The following is a 22444-nucleotide window of genomic DNA, read 5'->3' on the forward strand; positions in this document are numbered from 1 at the left end:
ACTAAAAAAGTCCAGAGCACAATCTTTAAATAAATCAGTGTTTGAACTCCATTCCCAGTCTTTGCTGTTGTTGATTGGTCTCAACTTGTCAATGAACTGTTTGTTGAAAAATAGCTATGCCTACCAAAGGTAGTCTGAAGGCTAGTATGATAATAGGAGTATCAGTTACCTCCTCTCCTCTCCTCAAAATTAAAATAATTTCATAGATCACACAAGTTGTAGCCTGTAGGAAGAGTGTTACTAGGCCAATTCACAAGAGAGCTCCAGATGGGTGCGGAGGACCCCGCCCCGCTCCTCCCCTTCCTCGTCGCCCCCGCGCCAGCACCCAATCCGCCTAGATCCGCCGCAACCTCCGCTTCTCCATGCCATCAGCCCCAAGATCCGCATCCTCCGTCTCCCGATCTACCTGCTGGTAGGTCGCAACCCAACGTTCTTCTGGTTCCCAGCGAGCTCGAAGCCACTGGCGCTCCCTTCCATGCCGGCGCTCCCTTCCATGCCGGCCCCTCCGCTCCCCCATCCCCATCCCCACCGGCGGCCACCACCACAGCTGCCCTTGCCACAGTAGACGGGAGGGGACCCGCCTCCCCCTCTTTTCTCGGGATATTTAACTTTTTACCATTAGCGCTTCTTGAGATAGCATCTTTAGTTTTAGCGCTAAGTTTTTAGTATCGGAGAGAGAAACGATACACATTTGTCATTTTTGCATATGTGGCAGGACACGCAGAGAAACCGGCGTGTCTATGGCATAGGAAATGACTTTGTTACCCTCGTCATATTTCTTCTGAGTTCGTCTCATCCTCGCGCAACAGAGAGGAAATGAGGCATGCAGGATATTACTTGTGTTCTTCCAATCCCTAATTCCCAAACACGACGACTCCATCGTCGTGTTCTTCCATTCTATTACTTTTGTTCTTCCAATCCCTAATTCCCACAAGGCTTGTAAGTAGAACTGTAACTAGAAGCAACCACCCCAGTCCACGCCGATAATCGTCGATCCGTGCGCAAGTTGTAGCAGATCAAGCCCACGCGACGACCGCAGCCACAGTACACGCATGGCCGCCGCGCAAAGCCCCCTCCGGCACCGGCAACACCACTGGAGCGCCGCATGTGCTACTAGTCCCGTACCCCGCGCAGGGCCACATGCAGCCGCTCCTCCACCTCGCCGCGCGCGGCCTCCTCCTCACCGTCGTCGAGACGCCTGCCACGACCCACCTCCTCGCGTCGCTCCTCGCCGAGCACCCTTCCCTCGGTGCGGTCGCTCTCGTTCCCCTCCACCGTTGACCACGACACGTCGGGCCCGACCTCCGTCGGCGCCGACTTCCACGCACACGCCGCCGCCCTGCGCGCGCCGCTCGGCGAGTGGGTGCGGTCCTGTAACAGAACCGACCAATTATACGAAATTAAGTAAGAAAATCATCCGCCAGAGCAGACGATTTAGCAAACTTAAGCCCGTATAACCCGGTAGTCCGTGAAATCATGAAGGATTTCAAACCAACTCACATCCCAGCCAAGATCGTAATAAGTTTAGCAGTCACCATCACATATTACATAAAAGTTCGCATCACAGATACATCAGAGTTTAAACATAGTTATTACAAAAGAGTTCGAATAAAAGTAGCGGAAGCCATTTGTTCAAAACCACACACACTCACACGGAGTTCAAATACAGTGCCAGCTGATGATCATCTCCAACAAAAGCATTAGACGAGACGTACGGAATGACCATGCCCATGGTCCTAAGCATCACCCATTGCAGGATAAAGGCAGTTGATACAGTAGCCGTAATACATCTGTCCATCTGCAACAAGTGGGAATAAAACCCTGAGTACAAGAAGGTACTCAGCTAGACTTACCCGACATAACCGAAAATAAGTGACACCGAGGATTATGAAGGCTTTATAGTAGGGTGGCTGACTCATTTGCAAAAAGAAGCATTTTTAGCATTTCAAGAACCTTTCCAAAAGCATTATTGTCAAGTTAATTATTTATAACCTGTCGACTGGATTTGCACCTATACTAGAGCAAACATGTGATTAAGCAAATAATGATAACCCATGATCATTAACAACTTCCATATTGTCATATTCATTATAATTGTCCAAGTGTTCCATAAACATTACTACGATGAAGTAACTCAAGTCAAGTGCTCACTATCTAGGAGCGATGGCGATTAGAATCGATTCCTAACCAGCTGGTGATTTATTCCTTACACAAACCTCACTCACCCGCTAAAGTGAGGTATCGGTCACCGAGTCAACTATCCAGGAATCTCGAGTTTGCCAGGAACCACATGTACCCGGGGGCCGACCGACTGCAGTTTGGTCTTATCATCTCGCCCCTGTGTCCTACCACACCTGCTCCAGCACAGTGCGCTATGGGCAATCTACTCGGCCCGAATAATCTCCCAGCTTCGCGGTCGAAAGGTACTTTATTCGGCCAGCTAAATGTAAGGCATGCGTTCAACATGACTCGAGGTCCAACAACGGTCGGTCCTTAATCGACACAGACGGAAAGCACTATAGTCCAAAACTCTGTAAGTCTCCGTCCGGTCTCAACTTCATTTAACACTTAGTTATACCATGACTACATAGTTATCCAAGCAGATCCAGGTAACCACCTATAGCTCGCAGGTGACAGGAAATCACCCGACTTCTACTGGTCTAAGCCAGCTAAGCATTGACTCAACTGCGGATACCCGGGTAACAAGGATATAGTATAACAAAGGTAGACAAGGTATAATGCAGCAACGGTTGCAAACAACTCCTGAACGTAATGCATCAATTAAAGTAAAGCAGTTAATTAACAATTGCAAACCGGGGAGAAAATGCTCTGGGGCTTGCCTCTCTCGAAGGAGCTCGGGCGGTGATCGAGGCACTCCGGAAGTTCCTCAACGTCCTCCTCGTCGGCTTCGGTCACTTCCTGCGGCTGCACCTCGAGCTGCTCCTCAGGCTCCTCGGGTATGACGACTGGGTTCTCAGTTTATGATCCTGTATGATGCATGTGCGTAAGTGCTTATGCAATCGGTGCATCGGATGAGATGAATACAATGGATATGCTTGAATGCAAGGTAGTCAACATTATCCAAGAACATATACTACAAGCACATGTCATCTACTGCATTCTCTTCTACTACTAATATGCTAAGTCAACACATCTCATTAAATGCTTCAAAGATACACCAAAGCTTCACTAATTTCTTAATCACACATAAAGCAACACTTGATTAAACCCTAATTAATAATAGGTTTGAATAGCAACATCTATTTTTATTGCTTAGAAAAATCTTAGAAAATTACCATAGTACAGTACTACCCTAATTAGTCTACCATCAGATTTTTATGGTATTTGAATGAGTGGATTAGCCTACACAAAAATAACAAGCTATGGCATGATTATGAACATGAAAATACTTTGTACTGTGAAAAGTGTCAAACACCAGATGAAATATTTTTCCTATGTTCTACCCAACAAATAATCACTATACAAAAATTATCACATGCATATTTTATACAAATTTTGCTCTCTAGCAAAAATAACAAAAATCAGCCATTAAAGGCACTTGAACTACACCTCATAATTTTTCTACAGTACATGCATGACACATATTTTTCCTAGGAAGTACATTACACAAGAAGAGTAACAAACTTGGAATCATATTTTTCTGATACATATAGGATTTACTAACCATTTTACAAGATATCAACAATATCAAGAATTAATTAAAGCTCTACAGAAAAGTATCTCAAAAATGACATTCAACATTTTTATCATGTAGATCTGATGACAAGAAACACAACAAAATTTGTTTCAACAAATTTGGAGCAAATTTGAGCAAGTTATAAATTTCCAAAGCATTTAACAAAATTCTGAAAAGCGTTTCTTAAATTCATTTTAAAACCAGCCGACGAAAAAGGCTGGGTGCACCTGGTGCAGTGCACCCAGAGGGGCTGCTAGACGGGACCCAGCGGGTCAACCGGCCCCACTGGCCAGTCACCCGGAGCCTTCACCAGCCACTGCGGCTGGGCCCTGCGGCCCCACGGGTCAGCGACCCGAGAGCAGGGGAGGAGCTCCGTCGGCCGGTGCTCACCGACGGCGAGCCCTTCCGGTGGCGCGGGTGGTGCCAGCGTGCACACCACGCCGAGCCACACCGGCTGGGAGGGTGGAGGTGGCTCGGTGGCGTGACGAACCACACGGCCACGGCAGCGCGCTCGCCGGAGAGGAAGGAGGCGGCCAAGCTCGGCCCTTACCTCGATGACGGCGGCCGCAAGCGAGCGCAAGCGAGGCAGGGAGGCTGGGCGGAGCTGCTGGTGATGGGAATCGAGGAATGGAGGCGTGAAAGGGGTATGTCGCCGGCGAGGCAGCGGCGGCGCTCGGTGGCAAGAGCTCCCGCGGAGCTCTGAACTGGAGAGAAAAGGAGGAGGAATGGGGAGGAGGCAGCGTGGTTGAGCAGAAGAAGGCGCGTGCGCGGAGGGCGAGGCAGGCCGTGGCTACCGCACGGCGTGCGTCGCCGGCGCATGGCGGCCACGCGGCGAGCGTCGCCTGACGTGGTCGGGCGCGGCGTGCGGGAACAGGCGCGGCGCGGCGCAGCGCAGGCCGAACGCGGGGCGCGCGAGCGGCGGGCGCAGCGGCAGGCCGAGCCGGCTTCGGCCGTGGGCCGAGAAAGGAGGCGGTGGCCCGCGAAAGGAGAAAACATTTTTCTCAATTTCTATTTTTAAGAAATTTTCAAATACCAGTTTTCAAATATCATTTTGAGAAAGAAAATGACATCTTTTGAAAATGTCCCAAAAATAAAAATTGCTTAGAATTTAATCCTCTACAACTTTGCTTTAGGGACCAACTGAAAATTTTGCATAGATTTTGAATTGGGAAGCAAAAGCTAAATTGGGAGAATTTTTTACCATTTTCAATTAAAGATTTCAAATGCATATTTTGTCAAAAGCTTGAATACAAACTTTGCTCCAAAAACTGTGCTAAATAATTCTAGATGATTTACAATCATAGCCAAACATGTTTTACTAACCTAGCAAGCATAATTAGGGCAAAAACAACTCTAAACAAGTGTATGCAACATTCATGTTTCACGAGCATGTTTCATACGTTTCGAAGCAGGGTTTCAGTTATTATTTACATGATTAGGCATGTATGATTAGGATGCTTGATGATGCATAATATGCATGATTTGCAGTGCCTAAATGCTGGCATAACACCGGGGTGTTACAGGTCCCACGCCCGCTCTGACTCCGAGGACGACGACGTCGCCGTAGACGGGCGAGTCGTTGCCGTGATCTCGGATTTCTTCTGCGGGTGGACGCAGCCGCTCGCATCGGAGGCCGGCGTCCTGCGGCTGGTGTTCACATTGTCCAGCGTGCTTGCCATGTCCGTCTCATTCTTGGCGCTACCCGGTGCGTCGTCCTACCCGTGGCGGCAGATCTCGCGGATGTACAGGAGCTATGCGGAGGGCGGCCACGACGAGCACTCCGAGGGGATCAAGGATAACTTCCTCTGGAACATGGAGGGCGCAGCGTTCTTGTGCAACACCTACCACCCTCTCGAGGGGAAGCACCTGGAGGTGCAGCCGCTTGAGGACCTAGCCAGCAAGCGCGTGTGGGCAGTGGGACCGGTGGCTCCCCAACCGGCTAGCACAGGCGAAGGCGACCCCGCCGGCGACATCAACGCGTGGCTGGACACGTTCCCGGACTCGTCGGTGGCGTACGTGAGCTTCGGGACCATGATGGTGCCGTCGCCGCCGCACGTCGCGGCGCTCGCTGCCACGCTGGAGCGCAGCGGCACGTCGTTGGTCTAGGCCGCGGCGACGGCGACACTTCCGGATGGATTCGAGGACCGCGCGGTCGTGTGCGGGGACTGGGCTTGTGCTCCGTGGGTGGGCGCCACCGCATGGCCTTGGCCGCGAGCTGGGGTGGGTTTGGCGCGGTCCCGAATGCTGACAAGCTCGCACCCATGTTGGCATAGGTCGTCGGGGAGGCTGGCGCTGGCATGAGGGCGCGTGCCATGGAGATCACCGCCGGAATGGCGGAGGCGATAGGCGAAGGTGGCAGCTCACGGCAGGAGCTAGATGGACGTTGTGCGCCGCAGTCGCGACGGCTGGCGGGCGTCGCGCGCGGACCAGAGAAAGGAGATAGGGGAGCGGATGGGAGAGAGTGGAGTGGGCCACGGAGTAATACAAACACTAGGGTAGGGCGGTCATTTTACATAGGCCTGCTGACTCGAATCCGAGCTGGACAGCGGACCTGGCGTGCCACGCGAGCAAAAGTGGCAAATGTGTATCGTTTTTCTCTCTCCGATGCTGAATACATAGCGTCAAACCAAAAAATGCTATCTCAGGAGTCGCCATTGCTAATAATGGTAAAAAGTTAAATATCCCTCTCTCCTCTCGCCGTCCCTGTCTTCCCGAGCGACAACGACGACAGCAAGGAGGCCGCGCCAAAGACGGAGGAGCAGCAGCCAGCAGAAGGAGTACGAGGAGCTTGTCGTCGTCGAAGATGTCATGGAAGACGAGGATGAGGATTGTAAGGAAAATGGACCCTTAGCCCATTTACTTTGGATTTTGGTGTTTGATGACCAACACAACCAAATTGGACTAATGAATTTGCAAGTGTTTGTTTTGTAGTTCAATAGGGTGCAAGACGTAACTTGGACGAAGGCGACATGATGATCCGATGATCAACACCTCAAGCAAGACCTTAGGAGCACAAGAGAAGACCCAAGAGATCAAGCAAAGTCCAAGCATGAAGATTAGAACCAAGCCGTATGCAAGATCGTGAAGAAATGAGCTCACTGTGGTGACCGAATGTTGGACCGGACGCTGGACAAGCAACCAGATGCTGCGACCGGACGCTGGGCAAGTGGCTCGATAGATAGGCGACCGGACGCTAGACCAGACGCTGGCGGCAACCGATCGGACGCAGGACAGCAGCGTCAGATCGAGTACAGTAAGGTTCCAGAGCGGCAAATCTACGATCGGACGTGTCTGGTGGTAGGCGACCGGACGCTGGCCAGTGTCCAATCAGTATATTAACGGCTCAACGGTCAGGACGATCGGACGCGTCCGGTCAGGACGATTCAGCGTCCGGTCAGTAGCAGTTTCGCGGGAATTTGACCCCAACGGCTACTTTCTCAGTGGGGCTTATAAATACAACCCCCAACCGGCCATTTGAGTGAAGATGGAGCTGAGGAAACATACCAAGGATGTTGATACACCATTTTAGTAATCTCCACTTGCATATTGCTTAGTGATTCATCAGGTGATTAGCGTAGGTGCTTTGCGAAGTGCTTAGGTTGATTAGACCACCGCTTATGCGCTTGCTCTAGGTTTAGACCTAGTGTTTAGTGAGGTTTGTATACCTCTTACCACTCGGTGCTTGCGAGCACCATTATTGTACATCGGAGGGGCTTCAAGTCTTGCGAGATCACACCAACCCCGTTTGTGGTGTGGCCGCCACCGTGTACCGGAGGGAACAAGGCCCGTGGCATTTCGGCCGGAAGCTTGATAGTGAAGACGGCGGGGAGCATCCGGGAGAGGCTTGCCAGAAGGCATGTCGGAGACCCACTTGTGCGTGGGGAAGGCCCGAGGCTATCCACAGAGTTACCCGACCGGGAGCTTGGCCCTTGCGAGGGATTCCTTGCGAGGGGCTCCAACGAGAACTAAGGGGAAGCTTGCGCGCTTCTCGATACCTCAGTAAAAATACCGGAGTCGTCGATGGGAGTTTGCATATCTCTACCTTGCTCTTTAGCTTCCGCATTTACATTGATTACTTTACTATGTTTGCGGTAGAGATAGCAATACACTAGCAAAACCATAGTTGCACATCTAGATAGTTTATCTATTGCATAGGTTTTGCTAGGGTTAGAAAAAGAGGCCATAGTTTAGAGTTAGAATTTTTAAGTTGCCTAATTCACCCCCCCCCCTCTTAGGCATCACGGTCCCTTCAATTGCACAAGGAAGGTCACAAGTCCTATGAGTGCAAGGTGAAGAATGGAGGAGCAAAGAAGGAGAAAAAGCAAACAAGCAAGCTCTCCAACACCTACACCAACAAGGTGGATAAGAAGGCCTCCACACCTTATCTCTTGAAGAAGAAGAAAAATGGTATCAATTTTTCAAACCTATCACATATGTAGTAGTCTCATTGTAAGAAAATTGGAGTCCCCAGAGTTAAGCGTCATTCTTCAATTGGCATCATCATATTGATTTCATTTCATATTTATATGCTTTCTCCATGCATTATATAGATTAAACTCTCTTGTACAATAAATTGCTAATTATGCATATGCTTTGCTTTCTACCATATGTATGCATATATTTAGGGGGAGCTTAGTCTATATAATGTGAGAGACAAATTTTGTGATCCATTTCACTCTATACACAAAGGATCACGAAATTTGACCCTCCCTTGTGCTACTAATGTCTTCCTTTTCGGTGTTTGATGCCAAAGGGGGAGAATTTAAAGGACCAAAGGCAAGCATCAAGTTGATGTCTACAAGTGGTAATGGTCTGAGAAAGGGAGGAAAGTGGATTATGGATTAGTCTGGATTAGTCTAAGTAATGGTAAAATTTATAGGAATCCATAATGCCACATGGGGATTTTTGCAAGGGCAAGATAAGCTTTCATTTAGTTTTAATTGGTATCTTACAATTGACTTCAATTGGTATCCCTTAATACCATATATGATTTCAATTGGTATCTTTAAGTATCAAATAAACTTGCCCTTTGCATTGCATCCTAGTAAGTAGGTAGTTTTTAACTTCCAAATTCTTATTATTCGTTTGCTTTGGTCGTGTTGGCATCAATCACCAAAAAGGGGAAGATTGTAAGCAAAATGGACCCTTGGTCCATTTACTTTGGATTTTGGTGTTTGATGACCAACACAACCAAATTGGACTAATGAATTTGCAAGTGTTTGTTTTATAGTTCAATAGGGTGCAAGACGTAACTTGGACGAAGGCGGCGTGATGATCCGATGATCAACACCTCAAGCAAGACCTTAGGAGCACAAGAGAAGACCCAAGAGATCAAGCAAAGTCCAAGCATGAAGATTGGAACCAAGTCATATGCAAGATCGCGAAGAAATGAGCTCACTGTGGTGACCGGATGCTGGACCGGACGCTGGACAAGCAACCGGACGCTGCGTAAGTGGCTCGATAGACAGGCGACCGGACGCTAGACCGGACGTTGACGGCAACCGACCGGACGCAGGACAGCAGCGTCCGATTGAGTACAGTAAGGTTCTAGAGCGGCAAATCTACGACCGGACACGTCCGGTGGCAGGTGACCGGACGCTGGCCAGCGTCCAATCAGTATATTGCCGGCTCAACGGTCGGGACGACCGGACGCGTCCGGTCAGGACGATTCAGCGTCCGATCAGTAGCAGTTTTGCGGGAATTCGACCCCAACGGCTACTTTCTCAGTGTGACTTATAAATACAACCCCCAACCGGCCATTTGAGTAAAGGTGGAGCTGAGGAAACATACCAAGGGTGTTGATACACTATTTTAGTGATCTCCACTTGCATAGTGCTTAGTGATTCATCAGGTGATTAGCGTAGGTGCTTTGCGAAGTGCTTAGGTTGATTAGACCACCGCTTATGCACTTGCTCTAGGTTTAGGCCTAGTGTTTAGTGAGGTTTGCATACCTCTTACCACTCGGTGCTTGCGAGCACCATTGTTGTACATTGGAGGGGCTTCAAGTCTTGCGAGATCACACCAACCGCGTTTGTGGTGTGGCCGCCACCGTGTACCGAAGGGAACAAGGCCCGCGGCGTTTCGGCCGGAAGCTTGATAGTGAAGACGGCGGGGAGCATCCGGGAGAGGCTTGCCGGAAGGCACGTCGGAGACCCACTTGCGCGTGGGAAAGGCCCAAGGCTATCTACGAAGTTACCCGACCGGGAGCTTGGCCCTTGCGAGGGATTCCTTACGAGGGGCTCCAACGAGGACTAGGGGAAGCTCGCGCGCTTCTCGATACCTCGGTAAAAATACCGGAGTCGTCGACGGGAGTTTGCATATCTCTACCTTGCTCTTTAGCTTCCGCATTTACATTGATTACTTTACTACGTTTGCGGTAGAGATAGCAACACACTAGCAAACCATAGTTGCACATCTAGATAGTTTATCTATTGCATAGGTTTTGCTAGGGTTAGAAAAAGAGGCCATAGTTTAGAGTTAGAATTTTTAAGTTGCCTAATTCACCCCCTGTTAGGTGTCACGGTCCCTTCAAGGATGAAGACGATGACGACGGCAACGACGATGAGGCTGTTGAAGTGTCGCACCCCTCGCGTGCCTGCGGCGCCGGAGTGCTCCGACCCCGGCCCTAGCCTGCCGACGCCCGCCCACACGTCGGCACCCATCTCCACCGTGTAGGTCGCAGGCTTAGGCAAGACCTCGCCATCCTCCCTCTCCCCGCATGCTCCGCCCTTCTTCCTCGCCCGTCGATCGGCAAGGCGGGGTAAATTCCTGCGTTGGGAGGAAGACCCTGTGCTAGCAACTCCGACGATAACCTCGCGTCATCTGCTAGTCGCTTGTCGTACCTGGACGCTACTCGCAGGGCCTCTCCTCCCCCGCAGGTGGCGGCTCCGGACAAGGCACAGAGCGCTTTGCCGTGAATGGTGAGGCCGCCAAGTTGAAGCATCACCGTCGTAGGTACAGCACACCTAGCGGTCGCAAGGCACCCGCGTTGCGTCGCCTTGGTTCGCAGCCGATGGCAAGAGTCTCGGTTCACCAGCGCCTCGGCCCGCGGCGTTGGGCGTCGGTGCCTAACACGTCCCGGCAACCCCTTTGAGGGCCCAACGTCGACGCCGATGGTTTTCATACTGTTGTGAGTCGTCGTCACCGGCGCCGCCCGCGGGAAACAGCACCCTAACACCATCGCCCCGTCCCGCCGGAGTTTGCAGGTCTCTGCTTCAACTGCCTCGCGCACGACCACATCGCTGCTCAGTGTCGCTCTCCATCCCGCTGCTTCCGCTGCCAGGGTACCGGCCATCGGGCCAGGGCGTGCAAGCGTGGTCGTTCACCGGCGTGAAAGCCTTCGTCCTCGAAGGCGCATCGCCCCGGCCGGGGTGCCAAGGCACGTCGCCCTGCTGGCCCAAGGCGACCCAACTTGTCGCTGGGTGGGTGCAACGCGCCAGGCCAGGCGCCGACACCGTCGTCGCCTCGTCGTGTGCAACAATCGACCACGCCGTCTTCGATGCCGCACCACCACCACAGCAGCAGCATGCTGCTATAACCACCTCTGGGTGACGCTGATAGCCGTCCCAAGATTGAGGTCTCTGTTGTCCCGAAAAACACGGAGCTCGCTGCGTCTGTATCGGACTTTTCCCTTGTCCTTGTCGCGCACGTTGGTGGGAATCAGACGGCTGTCTCGCCGGTGGAGTTCCAGACGCACCTTGCCTCGACGTACGCGAGCGTCAGCTGGATGGCCGCCCTAGCTTGTCGTGTGAGGCAGTTGGTCTTGAGGCCGAGGCAGACATGGTGCTGTGGAGCCGGCCGAGGCAACTGCCTCCCACAGTCGACTCGACGCTGGACCCAATGTTGGTTGAAATGGCAATCCAAGTTCCGCCCCCAAACCGTGGCTCCGCTTTAGAACTAGGCCATGGGGACATGGCCACCATCGTGGTCGACGATCCTAGCGATGTCCGGCTGGTCTTGACTTCGCCCAAGGAAATGGAGATGCTGGGAGCGCCAAGGGACTCCTCTAGCGATGATGACGCGGGTCGGCCAGTGTCGTCGGGGCCGGTACCCCTACACTTCATGAAACGCTAGAGGCACGACTTTGCCTTCCGTTGCAAATGCCCTCATCCGTGGGCCGCCTATGCTGCGAAGGCCCAAGACGTCGGTCTCCGTTCAGTCGTTGCGGCTCAATGACCGCCTGGCTATGAATCCACACGAGGCGGATTCAACCAAGCAGGCTCAGTGCGTGCTCATGCAGAAGCTGGGAGTCGTAGCAAGCTCGCCCAACGTGGACTCTGAGACGGTGCGCAAGTACAAATCAACCTTCCGAGCGCCGTTATCGGCCTCCAAGCAAGAGGCGCTGCAGCTTCTTTTCGGTGGGGAATTTGACCTGTTAGCCATGAATTTGGATATGGTCGGAATGAACGAGGTTTGAGGTGTATCCTTGTCTTAGTCGCAAAATAGTTTCTTGTGTAATCACACCCACGTGCGAGAAGTGTGAGCTGTGGGTTTTAGTAATCTTTGGATTACTGTAACGTGATAGTTTTGTAATAAAACTTTCTGCCCCTGCTTAATGAAAAACGTGCAAGACACGATCTTGAAAAAAAGTTGTAGCCTGTAGGACACCATTTCCTTTCACCCGAACCTTCAGTAGGAACTGAACTGAATCATATATTATAATGAAAATAACTTTAAGAACTGAACTGAATCATATATTATAATGAAAATAACTTAATAAACGGACTCCAAAAAAGGAAATCCCTGTTACCCTGTATCTGGCAAACGACAAATGCAGTCCATTTCCTAGATTCCACATACTCGTATTTCACTATATACAATATGTTTAAAGATCTCCTTTGTGGCTTAGAATCAGTTGACAAATAACACCTCCAGTTGAATGCCTCAGTTGGCAAAATGGTATTGCAAAAAATGCACAATCGAGCATTCAATTTATGAACACGAAAAATCTTTCCAACAACACAGTTAAACTTCCTCTGTATGGATAGCAAGAACAACTCGATTCTGAAACTGGTGAGGGCACAGGCTGACAGGCTACGGAGCAAACTGAACAAGGAACTGTTTGAAACTACAACATGCTACAATGCAGCTGATATCACCTGAAGTCATGAAATACAACAATTGAAATCAGCAAAGGAGGCCAAGTGTGGTTTGGGACAAACACAGATATCAAGAGGGTTCAGTTCATTCTGCGTCTCTTGTTCCGTTGGAGGCCTCCACCATCCACATCCAATGAACCTAAGGCATTGCTCCTCCCTCTCCTCCTCAAGGATCTCGAAGAGCCTGCATTGCTAGGCTCTCCTGCACTCTCAGAGATACCAGCATCCCCTTCTATCACAGCAACAGTGCTCGAATTAGATGCTTGATCTGCAGAAGGTGCTCCAGCCATGCGAGCTCCATCAACTGCTGGCTCATTATTTTGAGGATTCGATGATGAAGCAGATCCTCCATATTGGCTTGGTGAAGCAATTCGTGTAAGGTCACTCATGGCACTAGCTAGTCTTTCTGTGCCAGAAGCAAGGCGTTGCAACAATTCATATCCATCTGGTACGCGTGTTGTTGAACGTCTTGTTGATTCTGATGCATTGTTTCCTGTCAGAGATTCTGATGCATTGTTTCCTGTCAGACCATTATCAGGGTTAGTGGAAGAACCATCAGGACGCATCTGGGCTTCTATTTGCAACCGCCTTGCTCTCATCCTTGTGGTCAATGCTAATCCTCTTAGGCGAGCACGTTGATGAATTTCATTTACTTCTTGCGCGGCTGATTCAGACGGCCCTTCAAACCTACTCACGCTGCTCATAATCTGCTGATCCAGAAGATGCCTCCATGATGACAGTATCCCATGCGCCTCACCAAGCCCTCTCGAGATAGGTCGCATATTATGGAATTGCTGCCTGAAGCTTTCAAGGCGATTTCCATGTGGCCTCGGCGGGATTGTAGGACCTGGTGGCTTCCCATCCTCCACAGTCTTCTCTGCAGCCGAATTCCCTCTACCATATATAGGAGTAATATTTGCCTCAGTCACCTCGCCTTTGCAGACTGGGCATTCCTTGTGGTTGGAGTAAACATTCAGCCACTGGTACAAGCACGGCCAGCAGAAGAGATGGCCACAAGAAGTGACAACCGGCTCACTAGCCATCTCAAAGCATATGTTACACTCGAATGCAGCAGCAGTCTTGCCACGTTCCTCAGAGCAATCCTGCGAGGCACCTAATTCTGAGCCATTGACAGCCACCTTGTTTAATTCATTAGTATCATCAGCTGCAGGCTCATGCTGGGGCACCGGCTCCGCGGCGTCCAGACTAGAGGGGCGAGCCTCAGAGCTGAGGGGTGGAAGGTCAGACCTGAACCGCCTCGGGCGAAGCCACCGGCTGGAAGTCTGCTCGAGCAGCCGCCTGTATCGGTCGGCAGCGTCTGGGAAGAAAGTTGAAGAGGCCGTCGACGAGGAAGGCCGGTCCTCCCACCCCAGCAGTTCGCTGGCCCGCACCAGCGGGGGCGGGGGCGGGGGCGGCGGATGGAGGGCGTCCCGAAGTTCCCGAAGTCCCTCTCGGATCCTCGAGATAGTAACCGATTCCGGAGGCGGCATGTTCCGCGGCCCGGGGGTGAGCGGTTCCGGAGGCTGCATGTACGACAGATGCGCATCCGGAATCAGGCGAGTCTTCGGGGTTGTAGGGGGAGTACACCTCCGGCGGCGGAGGGGAGAGGTCGGCGCGGGAGGGGGAGTACGGCGGGTGCAGGGGCTCCGGCGGCGGCGGCGCGTCGACGGACGCGGCGGAGGACGAAGGAGAGGAGGGCATCGGGGTGCTGAGGGCGAGGTCGGAGCCGAGGTCAGAGCGGCGCAGGGGCGGGCCGCGGAAAAGACCGAGGTAAAGGTTCAGATCTATCCTCCTACTGCTCCCCGCGGCCTCATCGGCGTCCATCCGACGGCGAGCCGCGCCCCACAGCCCCACCCCCGCCCCGCCGCCTCCCTTGCCGTCCCACCTCACCGAGGCCGGGGGCCGCAAGAAGCAAACCCTATCTCGGCGCGCGGACGCGGCGCCAGGGTCTGGGTCATGGGCGGAGGATCTGGGACGCCCTAGCTGCGCTGTCGCGAGAGATTACCAAGCGGCAGGGTGCGGCGCCGCCCGACGAGGGGAGCGGTGGCGGCGAATTTGGGTAGCGGACACACGGCCAGGAGGTGGTCCGTGCGGCAAGCGGTCGGAACGGGGAGGGTGTGTTCAGAAACGGAACCGATTGACCGCTAGCCTTTTTCAAATTTCACCTGCTGTTTGCCTGTTTCACCCGTTTTTAAGGCTGTGTTTAGTCGTAGGAATTTGGATTTTGGGGCTACTGTAGCACGTTCGTTTTTATTTGGCAAATAGTGTTCAAACATGGACTAATTAGGCTCAAAACGTTCGTCTCGCAATTTCCCACCAAACTGTGCAATTAGTTTTTCTTTTCGTCTACATTTAATGTTCCATGCACGGGCCGCAAACATTCGATGTGACAGGTACTATAGCAATTTTTTAGAAGTTAGGGTGGAACACGGGCTTAACTTCGCCGTCTCCATGGATGCCCGAACGGCCCAACGGAAATCGTGACCCTAGAAGCTGTGCAGTGTATGCTACACAGTTTATCCTAAGTTAGACCATTAAAATTTCATCAAGTTTATATAAAAAAACAATATGATATCAAATTAGCATCATTATGAAATCAAGTTTCATAATTTACCTCTTTGATTGATGCGATAAATTTTAATATTATTTTGTATACTTTTCTGGTTAAATTTATGATGGCTTGTTTTAGGATAAATTTTGATTCCTTATGTTTCAATAGGAAGGTAGCAGTACTTATAAAATGCAGTTAGCTGTAGTATTAGAAAAAACAGTTAGCTCTTGGCCCGCTTTCTAAAGAGGGACACGTGCCACGACCGTTTATCCCTAAGGCGCCGTTCGGTTGCTACAGAACCGGACGTTCCGCGCCTGAAACGGATCCGGTGCTATACAAATTTAAGAAGAGATGACGCTCTGCTGGGAATGAATCTCCCCGTAACCGAACGAGGCCTAAATCTGATGGCGAGGGGGCAGAAGCGGTTCAACTGGAAAGCAGAGATCGGGCTTCGAACCCCATCAGCCCGTCCACTTTGCAATTTTGGACTCTAACGGCATGTTTTTCAATTTTCAGAAACAAGATAATTCAAAAGGAACTGTTAAAAACAAGTGCCACGAGACACGCAATGATCGTTCCACTTAGTTCATGTGTCAAAAGCTAGTTCATGTGTCAAAAGCATGTTGCGGAAATATGGTCGCAATACTGGTCAATGGAAGCATCATCTTCTCATAAAGATTCAGTAGTCAGTGTAGAGTCGCTGTCTACCACACTAAAATACAGTTACGATAATCGACATTCTGAAATGAAACAAATAATGCAACCACCGAAGAAATATCCATCTTTGGCAAGAGAGAATTTTCAGCAACAGCAATTTCCTTTCACCAGGCTACACTTGTCATCCATCCGTGAGGTGTTGCATTGGAGAGAGAATGGACCCAGGGTCCATACAATTTAATTTCCACAATATGTGTTCTCAAGTCTACCCCCATCATGGAAAAACAGGCGACTCAAGATTTGTTTCAAAGTCTACCCCATCCTGGAAAAAGGAAAACAGAGATCAGCTCGTCCACTTTCGCTTGTTTGCCTGGATGCTTCTATTTACTCCAGCATCAGAATCCCACCAAACAGGGCAGGCGATTATTCTTGTAGGCTGACAATGTCAAGAATCTGCAATACAGGAGTTAAATGGTTAAAGATAGATATATGATGTGTAGATAAGATCAAAGGCTGAGGCAAAATGAGATGCATGAAGACCTTATTAGTGAACTCGCGAAAAGCTTGACCTTCCATCACTCTCTCCAATTCCTACAGACAAATACACATAATGAAAGAAAGAAAACTGGGTAAAATTCAAGAAATATAAGCTAGGATCTTAGACCCATATCTGCGGCTTGGCATAGGCCTTTTTGGAGCTTACAAACACTCAAAAAGATACCCAAGTCATGACAAGGATAAGAAATTGAGGTGATGTACACTATTCCCGTGGGAAAAGAAAAAAAAAAGCACCTGTATTCATCTTGAGTGTTTGTTTTGAATCAAATGCAGTTATGATAGGTATGTCGAGTGCTATTTGGCCAGCTGGCAAAAGTATGAATTTAAACACATGCCAAACTTAGCAATTGTTGCAAGTGAATGAAGACTTACTTTTTCTGGTTCTGAAGACCCATCAATTTTAAGTATCATTTTCTGCAGTTCAGGATCCCTGAGAGCATCTTGGATCCCTTTCAGTTCCGCTGTGAAAGATACAAAGTTCAGGTAAAAACACTCAGAAAGAAAGCTGCACTCAGGCTACTTTGGCAGACAGCTTGGCATTCATGAATTCAGAACTAGAATACTTCTATCAGTCCAAGTGACAACAGTAATTACCTCAACATCTTAAAGGGTGAATAAAGTGACTTTTTGGAAGACGAAACAAATAAACAACTTCACACATGATGCATGGTGCATGGAGGATCAGAACTTATTTAAACATGGAAAGTCCAAGGTATATATATATATATATATATATATATATTTGTAGAACACGCAGGAGAGCTGCATATCATTGCATTAAGGTATATCTATAACAATACAGGTTTCCGTATATTAGCTGCACTTAAGTCATATTCATTGACGATTTCCCTACATGTTATAAACCACAAGTGAAGATGTTGCATGTTTGGTTATAAAATGGATGTTTATGATGGAAGTTGGAGTAAACTGTAAGCATAAGAGATGATGCAGGGGCATTCTAATATGATGCTAATATCCCTTTTTTTATGTAACTAACCTACATGACAACACTGTTAACACAATATAAAGTGCCTAGAAATGTAGTCAAGCTTGGTGCCTTGGTGGTAAGTTAGGCCATACGCCCGTACCTAAAGACCTTAGTCTATTGTTGTCAACAAGCCAGCTTGGGTCCTCAACTTCAAGAACTTTTGTAGGGCACGCTGTATTTGGAGACTTTGCAGTGCATGTGGTGTTCAGTGCTGCCGAAAAACAGGGAGATTACAGTTAAACAATTTATAGGCATTCATAAACACATAATGAAGCAACAAGAGCATTCTGTATGACACTTTAGGTAACCATTTTACATAAATTTGATTTAAGAAAGAATATAGCTCCACTGTATACAGTTAGAGGTAGTTGTGGCCATGTTGGTGGTTACTTCAAACAAAATGTTCATAGCAGGAATATCAGTATACGGTTATAATACATTAAGGCCTAATTTGGAAACTCCAATCCCTCCGGGATCCCGGACTTTTCCCTGGGTGGGTAATCCATGGGGATATCATTCTAATTATCATTCTAGTTCTTAGTGGGGGGTTTCCATCCGTGGGTTTTGCTCCCCCTTGCTTCCAAAAGAGCCCTAAGTATGGTCTTAATCAACTTTAAGTGATAAATACCAAATGTAATTATGGAATGCATAAGTATTTATTACATAAAGAGGGATGTTGATCCTTGTCATTAGGGTACTTTGTCCCGTCTTCCACCAACCCAGAGCCCCGTGCTGCAAAGTGCAAACAATAAAAATCCCCATAGATTCCTATAGTTTGCTAACAAATCATTCCAACTAATACAAAACACCTTCGAGTAGTACTGCATGAACTGATATACAGAACACAATTGGTTCAACCACTTTTATTTTGGTAAACAAATGCAGCAGACATTTCGGACAGACGGACACCAATAGTAAGAAAGTTTTCTTCCTATAACAAAATAAATTACCTTTGAAGCAAGGTATTAACACTATGCTTAGCAAGAATAAAATTAAGTCCCTGATAAGAACATCTGTACCTTGTTGTTTTAGGAACTAACAAAGTTGACATCTTCACTAAAGGGCAATTACCAAAGTATGTATTCCCTCGATTCCAATTATAAGACATTTTGGCTTTTCTAGATACATTACTTTTGCAATGCAATTAGATATACACTATATCTAGGTACATAGCAAAAGTAATGTAACTAAAAAAGCCAAAACGTCTTATAATTTGGAATGGAGGGAGTAACAATTAGGGACAAGCATATGCAAATAACAGTCTAGATTTACACCTCATACCCCGTTGTAACTGGAACAAGTCCCCACTGCCCAGTGCCCCAGTATGTTAAGAAAGCAGTTACATTTTAATAAATTTATCACCAAAAGCTAGAGGACTCACGAACTTCCTCCTGCAGCTGCAGTGGTGACTTGCTAATTTCTTCCTGAGGCAACGTTTTTTGGCAAGATTCCTCTGCAAAGAAAAGCAACATTTAGCATCAGATAACAACCAAGTCATATAAAGGAGCTGGATCTCATATACTTGATTGTTACAGCTAGTAAGCATGTGTCTACTGCTCCCAGGACAAGGGAAACAATCTAAGTTGGAGATCACAGTATAAAAGCATTCCAATCTACTCTTTAGTCCTGTAAGAATATATTAAATCATTAAAGAAATTTAAGGTTGACAAACTGCAAGGTTAGGATAGAAGTACCTTTGTGCTTTTTAAAGCATGTGACAGAGCAACTGCAAGGAACAATGAGACAGTAAATTAGGTTCAACTAATAAAAAAAATGAGAGCTAATGCTTTTAGATAATCTGTAGCATATATGATATATCCAGTACCAAAATATTTAGTATGAACACTAATTTAGATTTTCCGTGCATAATCTTGAATGATTCCAAAGTGATTGCAAGGATTGTGTGACTTGATTTAATTAACAGACGATAAACTTAGAAAACATGATAAAGTAGAGAAGGTTAAGAAAGCCTAATTGCATTGAAGGCTGAAATGTTTAGTGACATCCTTGTGTTGCAATTCTAAATAAATGCTAGCCATCGTTACAAAATAATGATACTATGGTACAAACACCAGCTGAAGCCACATTAAAAAAAAAAGACTCGGTGGCTCAACTTTATATCTCCTTAAGGTAATAGCAACCTTAGTCCTTATGTGCACGCTACATTCATTTAGGAAAAGTTGCTGACATTTGGTTTTTGGATTAATGCAGCATTTCTCAGTTGTATGTCCCACTCACCCACTGATCTACTTTAAATTTCCATCAAAGATAAACATCAAACACAGCACTATGTTTAATGCTAGAATTGTAGCGATATTACTTTCTTAATTGATTGTATGCACAGTAAGCTAGAATCTGAACTCAGAGGCTAGAAGCAAATTCCAGGTGCCCATAATCCAGATATGCACAATCAATCACTTTGTTCCATGAACCCTAGTCAACCCATCCTATCCTCGAAGAAGAAATTGCCCAAATACAGTCACCTGGGCATGAATTCACGCTAGTTAATTCAACAGAGATAGCCCCGCTACTCTACTGACAAGCATGCCATGCCTCAATGTTACGCTTGGCGAGAGCACATGTAACCACGCACAACGGCGGATAAGGCTTGTGTCTGGACTTACTAGGGCGTGCGGCAGGAGGGGCACTTGTACTTGAACGGCGCCTCCTTGCAAACGCAGCAACTCCTGCCACCCATCTCCCAACCAAACTCGAGACCGTTCCCCAGAGGAAGCGTCCGCTGGCACTGGTTCCTCAGAGAAAGCGTCGATCAGCACCGCTGTGCCGTTGCTTGGCTAGACAGACCCGAGCTTGACTTGGCTGAAGCTTGGACAAGAGTGGCGGACCCAGGATTTGAAAGTAGGGTTGTCCTAGTCAAAATTTTCATATTCAATATGGTAAAATCCAATACAAAATCAATAACACGGGTATAAATATTTTATATGGTCTGATATACACAAAAATAAATTAACCAACGTGCGATAATATATTTATATGGTTTGGTATACACAACTATATGCTTCTGTAAAAAGAAATGCAATATTTGATTTCTTCATGCCTCAAACTTCAAACTTTCTGGAAAATATGATAACATATTTCATTCAATTCTAGGCTCTGATTTCATTCACACGAACAAATCCCTAACCAATAATATTGAAGCACACATCAATTTCACGTATACACAATCCCTAAGCCCAAATTTACAGTCCAATGTCCAAACCCTATTACCTCGAGGTTTAAGAGAATGGGATTTGGCAGAAGGCTCAGAAGCACACTCACCAGGGCGGCGCACGGCGGACAGCGCACAGCGAACTCGGCTGCTTGGTCGGGCGGCTGGCTTGGCGAATCGGGAGTTGAGTTCGGGGATAGCGGACTGGGAGGGCGGCTAGCTGGTTGGCGCGCACGGCGCCGGCGGGCGGTGGCGCGCCACACGCGTGGCCACGGGAGTAGGCGACCAGGCGGGGGTGTCGCTCGGCGGCCACGCGGGGCGGCGGTCGGCGAGGGTGCCGCACTACAGCTCGGGAGCTCGGCCGCCGGGTGGGCGAGCGGCGGTTGCTCGACGCTCGCGAGTCGCAAAAGTCGCGCTCGGGAGTCCGGAGTAGTGGGCTGCTCGGGAGGAGATGGGTTGGTTGCCTAAGGGCCTATTGTTTGTTAGGCTCTTATTTCTTGTGGGCTTATAGTACCAAAATGTAGAGTAGTAAAAACTTTATGTCAGATTTTAGAGTAGTTCTGGTCTCCTGGACTACTCATTGGGCCCGCCCCCTAGCTCGGCTCACTGGACTACTAGAGCTTGTGAACACAAGTAGCAGAGGTGAGAAGGGGCGGAGGTGGCTAATGGCCAGAGCGCCGATTTCTAATGGATAGGTCGACACGACGAGAGTACGGGAGGAGGAGGAGGCAGCGCAGCTGCACCTGCAGCCCTATCTCTCTAGGACGAAGCCCAAGGTGCGCAAGCGCTAGGTCAATGGATTCAGATAACCGAGAATGGCATCTTTCGGTTGGGCCAGGAATGAAAGGAATTACGGCACGAAACCCCATGGATCACATCGGCCTGAGAAGAATACCGGTCCACAGAGGACAATCCCCTTCGACATAGCGGTCTCCCTTCGGCGCCCATCCCCTGCAACCGCCTTCTCGCCTGTGATCGTGCTTCCCTCCTCTTCCTTCCCCTCTGCTCGCGTGTACTAGGGATGCTTATGTCTAGGTTTCTTGATTTGCGTCGCCCCACGTTCTTGATTTGAGAAGTATGGTTTCTACTTCTCTGTTCTATTTCCTTTATGATCCGTTTCACTAGGCAGTAGTTTTGAACTGGTCATGGGCGAGAGGGCAAAGGAGCAATTGGGTCTGGTTTGTAGCGTGTGATCATATGTTCATTCCATATATGCCTCATCGCACCCTAGCCGAACTCTGTTTCACTAGTTCTACATATGCTATTTGACGAGGCGCCGAATAGGCCGATTCGAGGTGCGCCGCGAAGTTACTCCGATGCAGTGCGCTCGCGCCCTACAGCTGCTCGGGTTAATGCTCCGTCGCGTCACCATCATCAGAGGCCACGCACCATATGGCGCCCTCTGCGCCTCTCCGGCGAACCAGCGCCACCGGCGGGCTATAAAACCTCCTTCGTCGGTCGCTGCTTCAGATGCCTGAGCAGAGACCACAAGTTAGCCGACTGTAGAGATCCCCTGAAGTGCTTGGCGTGCCGCCGCAATGGCCACCTAGCCAAGCACTGCCCGGAGAAGAAAACAGGCCTTCACCGTCCACCAATCCATTCTCGCCTCAAATTCCAAAAGCCACCAGCCAAATCCCGCCTACACTTCCAGAAGCCGGACCTGCGCAGCCGCATTGTCTTCCCTGCCCTCCAACGGCGGGAGGGTGAACCACCGGCTACTGGACCA

General features: G+C 49.0%; 1 protein-coding gene and 2 pseudogenes across 4 annotated transcripts; 1 reads left to right on the forward strand and 2 right to left on the reverse strand.

Moving 5' to 3' along the window:
- Positions 1–267: 267 nt before the first annotated feature.
- LOC136461446 (UDP-glycosyltransferase 89B2-like) lies at positions 268–11248 on the forward strand (annotated as a pseudogene).
- Positions 11249–12420: 1172 nt separating this feature from the next.
- On the reverse strand, positions 12421–14750 carry LOC136460101 (uncharacterized; annotated as a pseudogene).
- A 1242-nt stretch (positions 14751–15992) lies between these two features.
- On the reverse strand, positions 15993–21866 carry LOC136460102 (uncharacterized). Of its 4 annotated transcripts, XM_066459935.1 has the most exons (10): positions 20829–21866; positions 20174–20419; positions 19244–19275; positions 18931–19002; positions 18213–18281; positions 17650–17760; positions 16934–17022; positions 16544–16594; positions 16411–16456; positions 15993–16325 (listed from the first exon to the last, which is right to left on the reverse strand). In XM_066459935.1, exons 2-9 carry the CDS (start codon positions 20245–20247, stop codon positions 16427–16429), a joined length of 528 nt encoding a protein of 175 aa, XP_066316032.1. In that variant the 5' UTR covers positions 20248–20419; positions 20829–21866; the 3' UTR covers positions 15993–16325; positions 16411–16426. The 4 variants fall into 4 exon arrangements, with proteins under 4 accessions (XP_066316032.1, XP_066316031.1, XP_066316030.1 ...); XM_066459934.1 differs by having other exon boundaries at positions 15993–16456; positions 20174–20369; positions 20829–21831; XM_066459933.1 differs by having other exon boundaries at positions 15993–16456; positions 20829–21829.
- Positions 21867–22444: the final 578 nt, after the last annotated feature.

Source organism: Miscanthus floridulus, chromosome 6 (assembly GCF_019320115.1).
Source record: "Miscanthus floridulus cultivar M001 chromosome 6, ASM1932011v1, whole genome shotgun sequence".
NCBI lineage: Eukaryota > Viridiplantae > Streptophyta > Magnoliopsida > Poales > Poaceae > Miscanthus > Miscanthus floridulus.

What these genes read in the sequence shown, in the direction of transcription:
- LOC136460102 (XM_066459935.1), bottom strand. Translation starts at nt 20,247, where the DNA reads ATGGGTGGCAGGAGTTGCTGCGTTTGCAAGGAGGCGCCGTTCAAGTAC. An exon ending in GCAGCTGCAGGAGGAAGTTC is followed by an intron (nt 18,282 to 18,930) that starts GTGAGTCCTCTA and finishes TGCACTTTGCAG; the next exon opens with CACGGGGCTCTGGGTTGGTG. An exon ending in TTCGCGAGTTCACTAATAAG is followed by an intron (nt 16,457 to 16,543) that starts GTCTTCATGCAT and finishes CCTGTATTGCAG; the next exon opens with ATTCTTGACATTGTCAGCCT.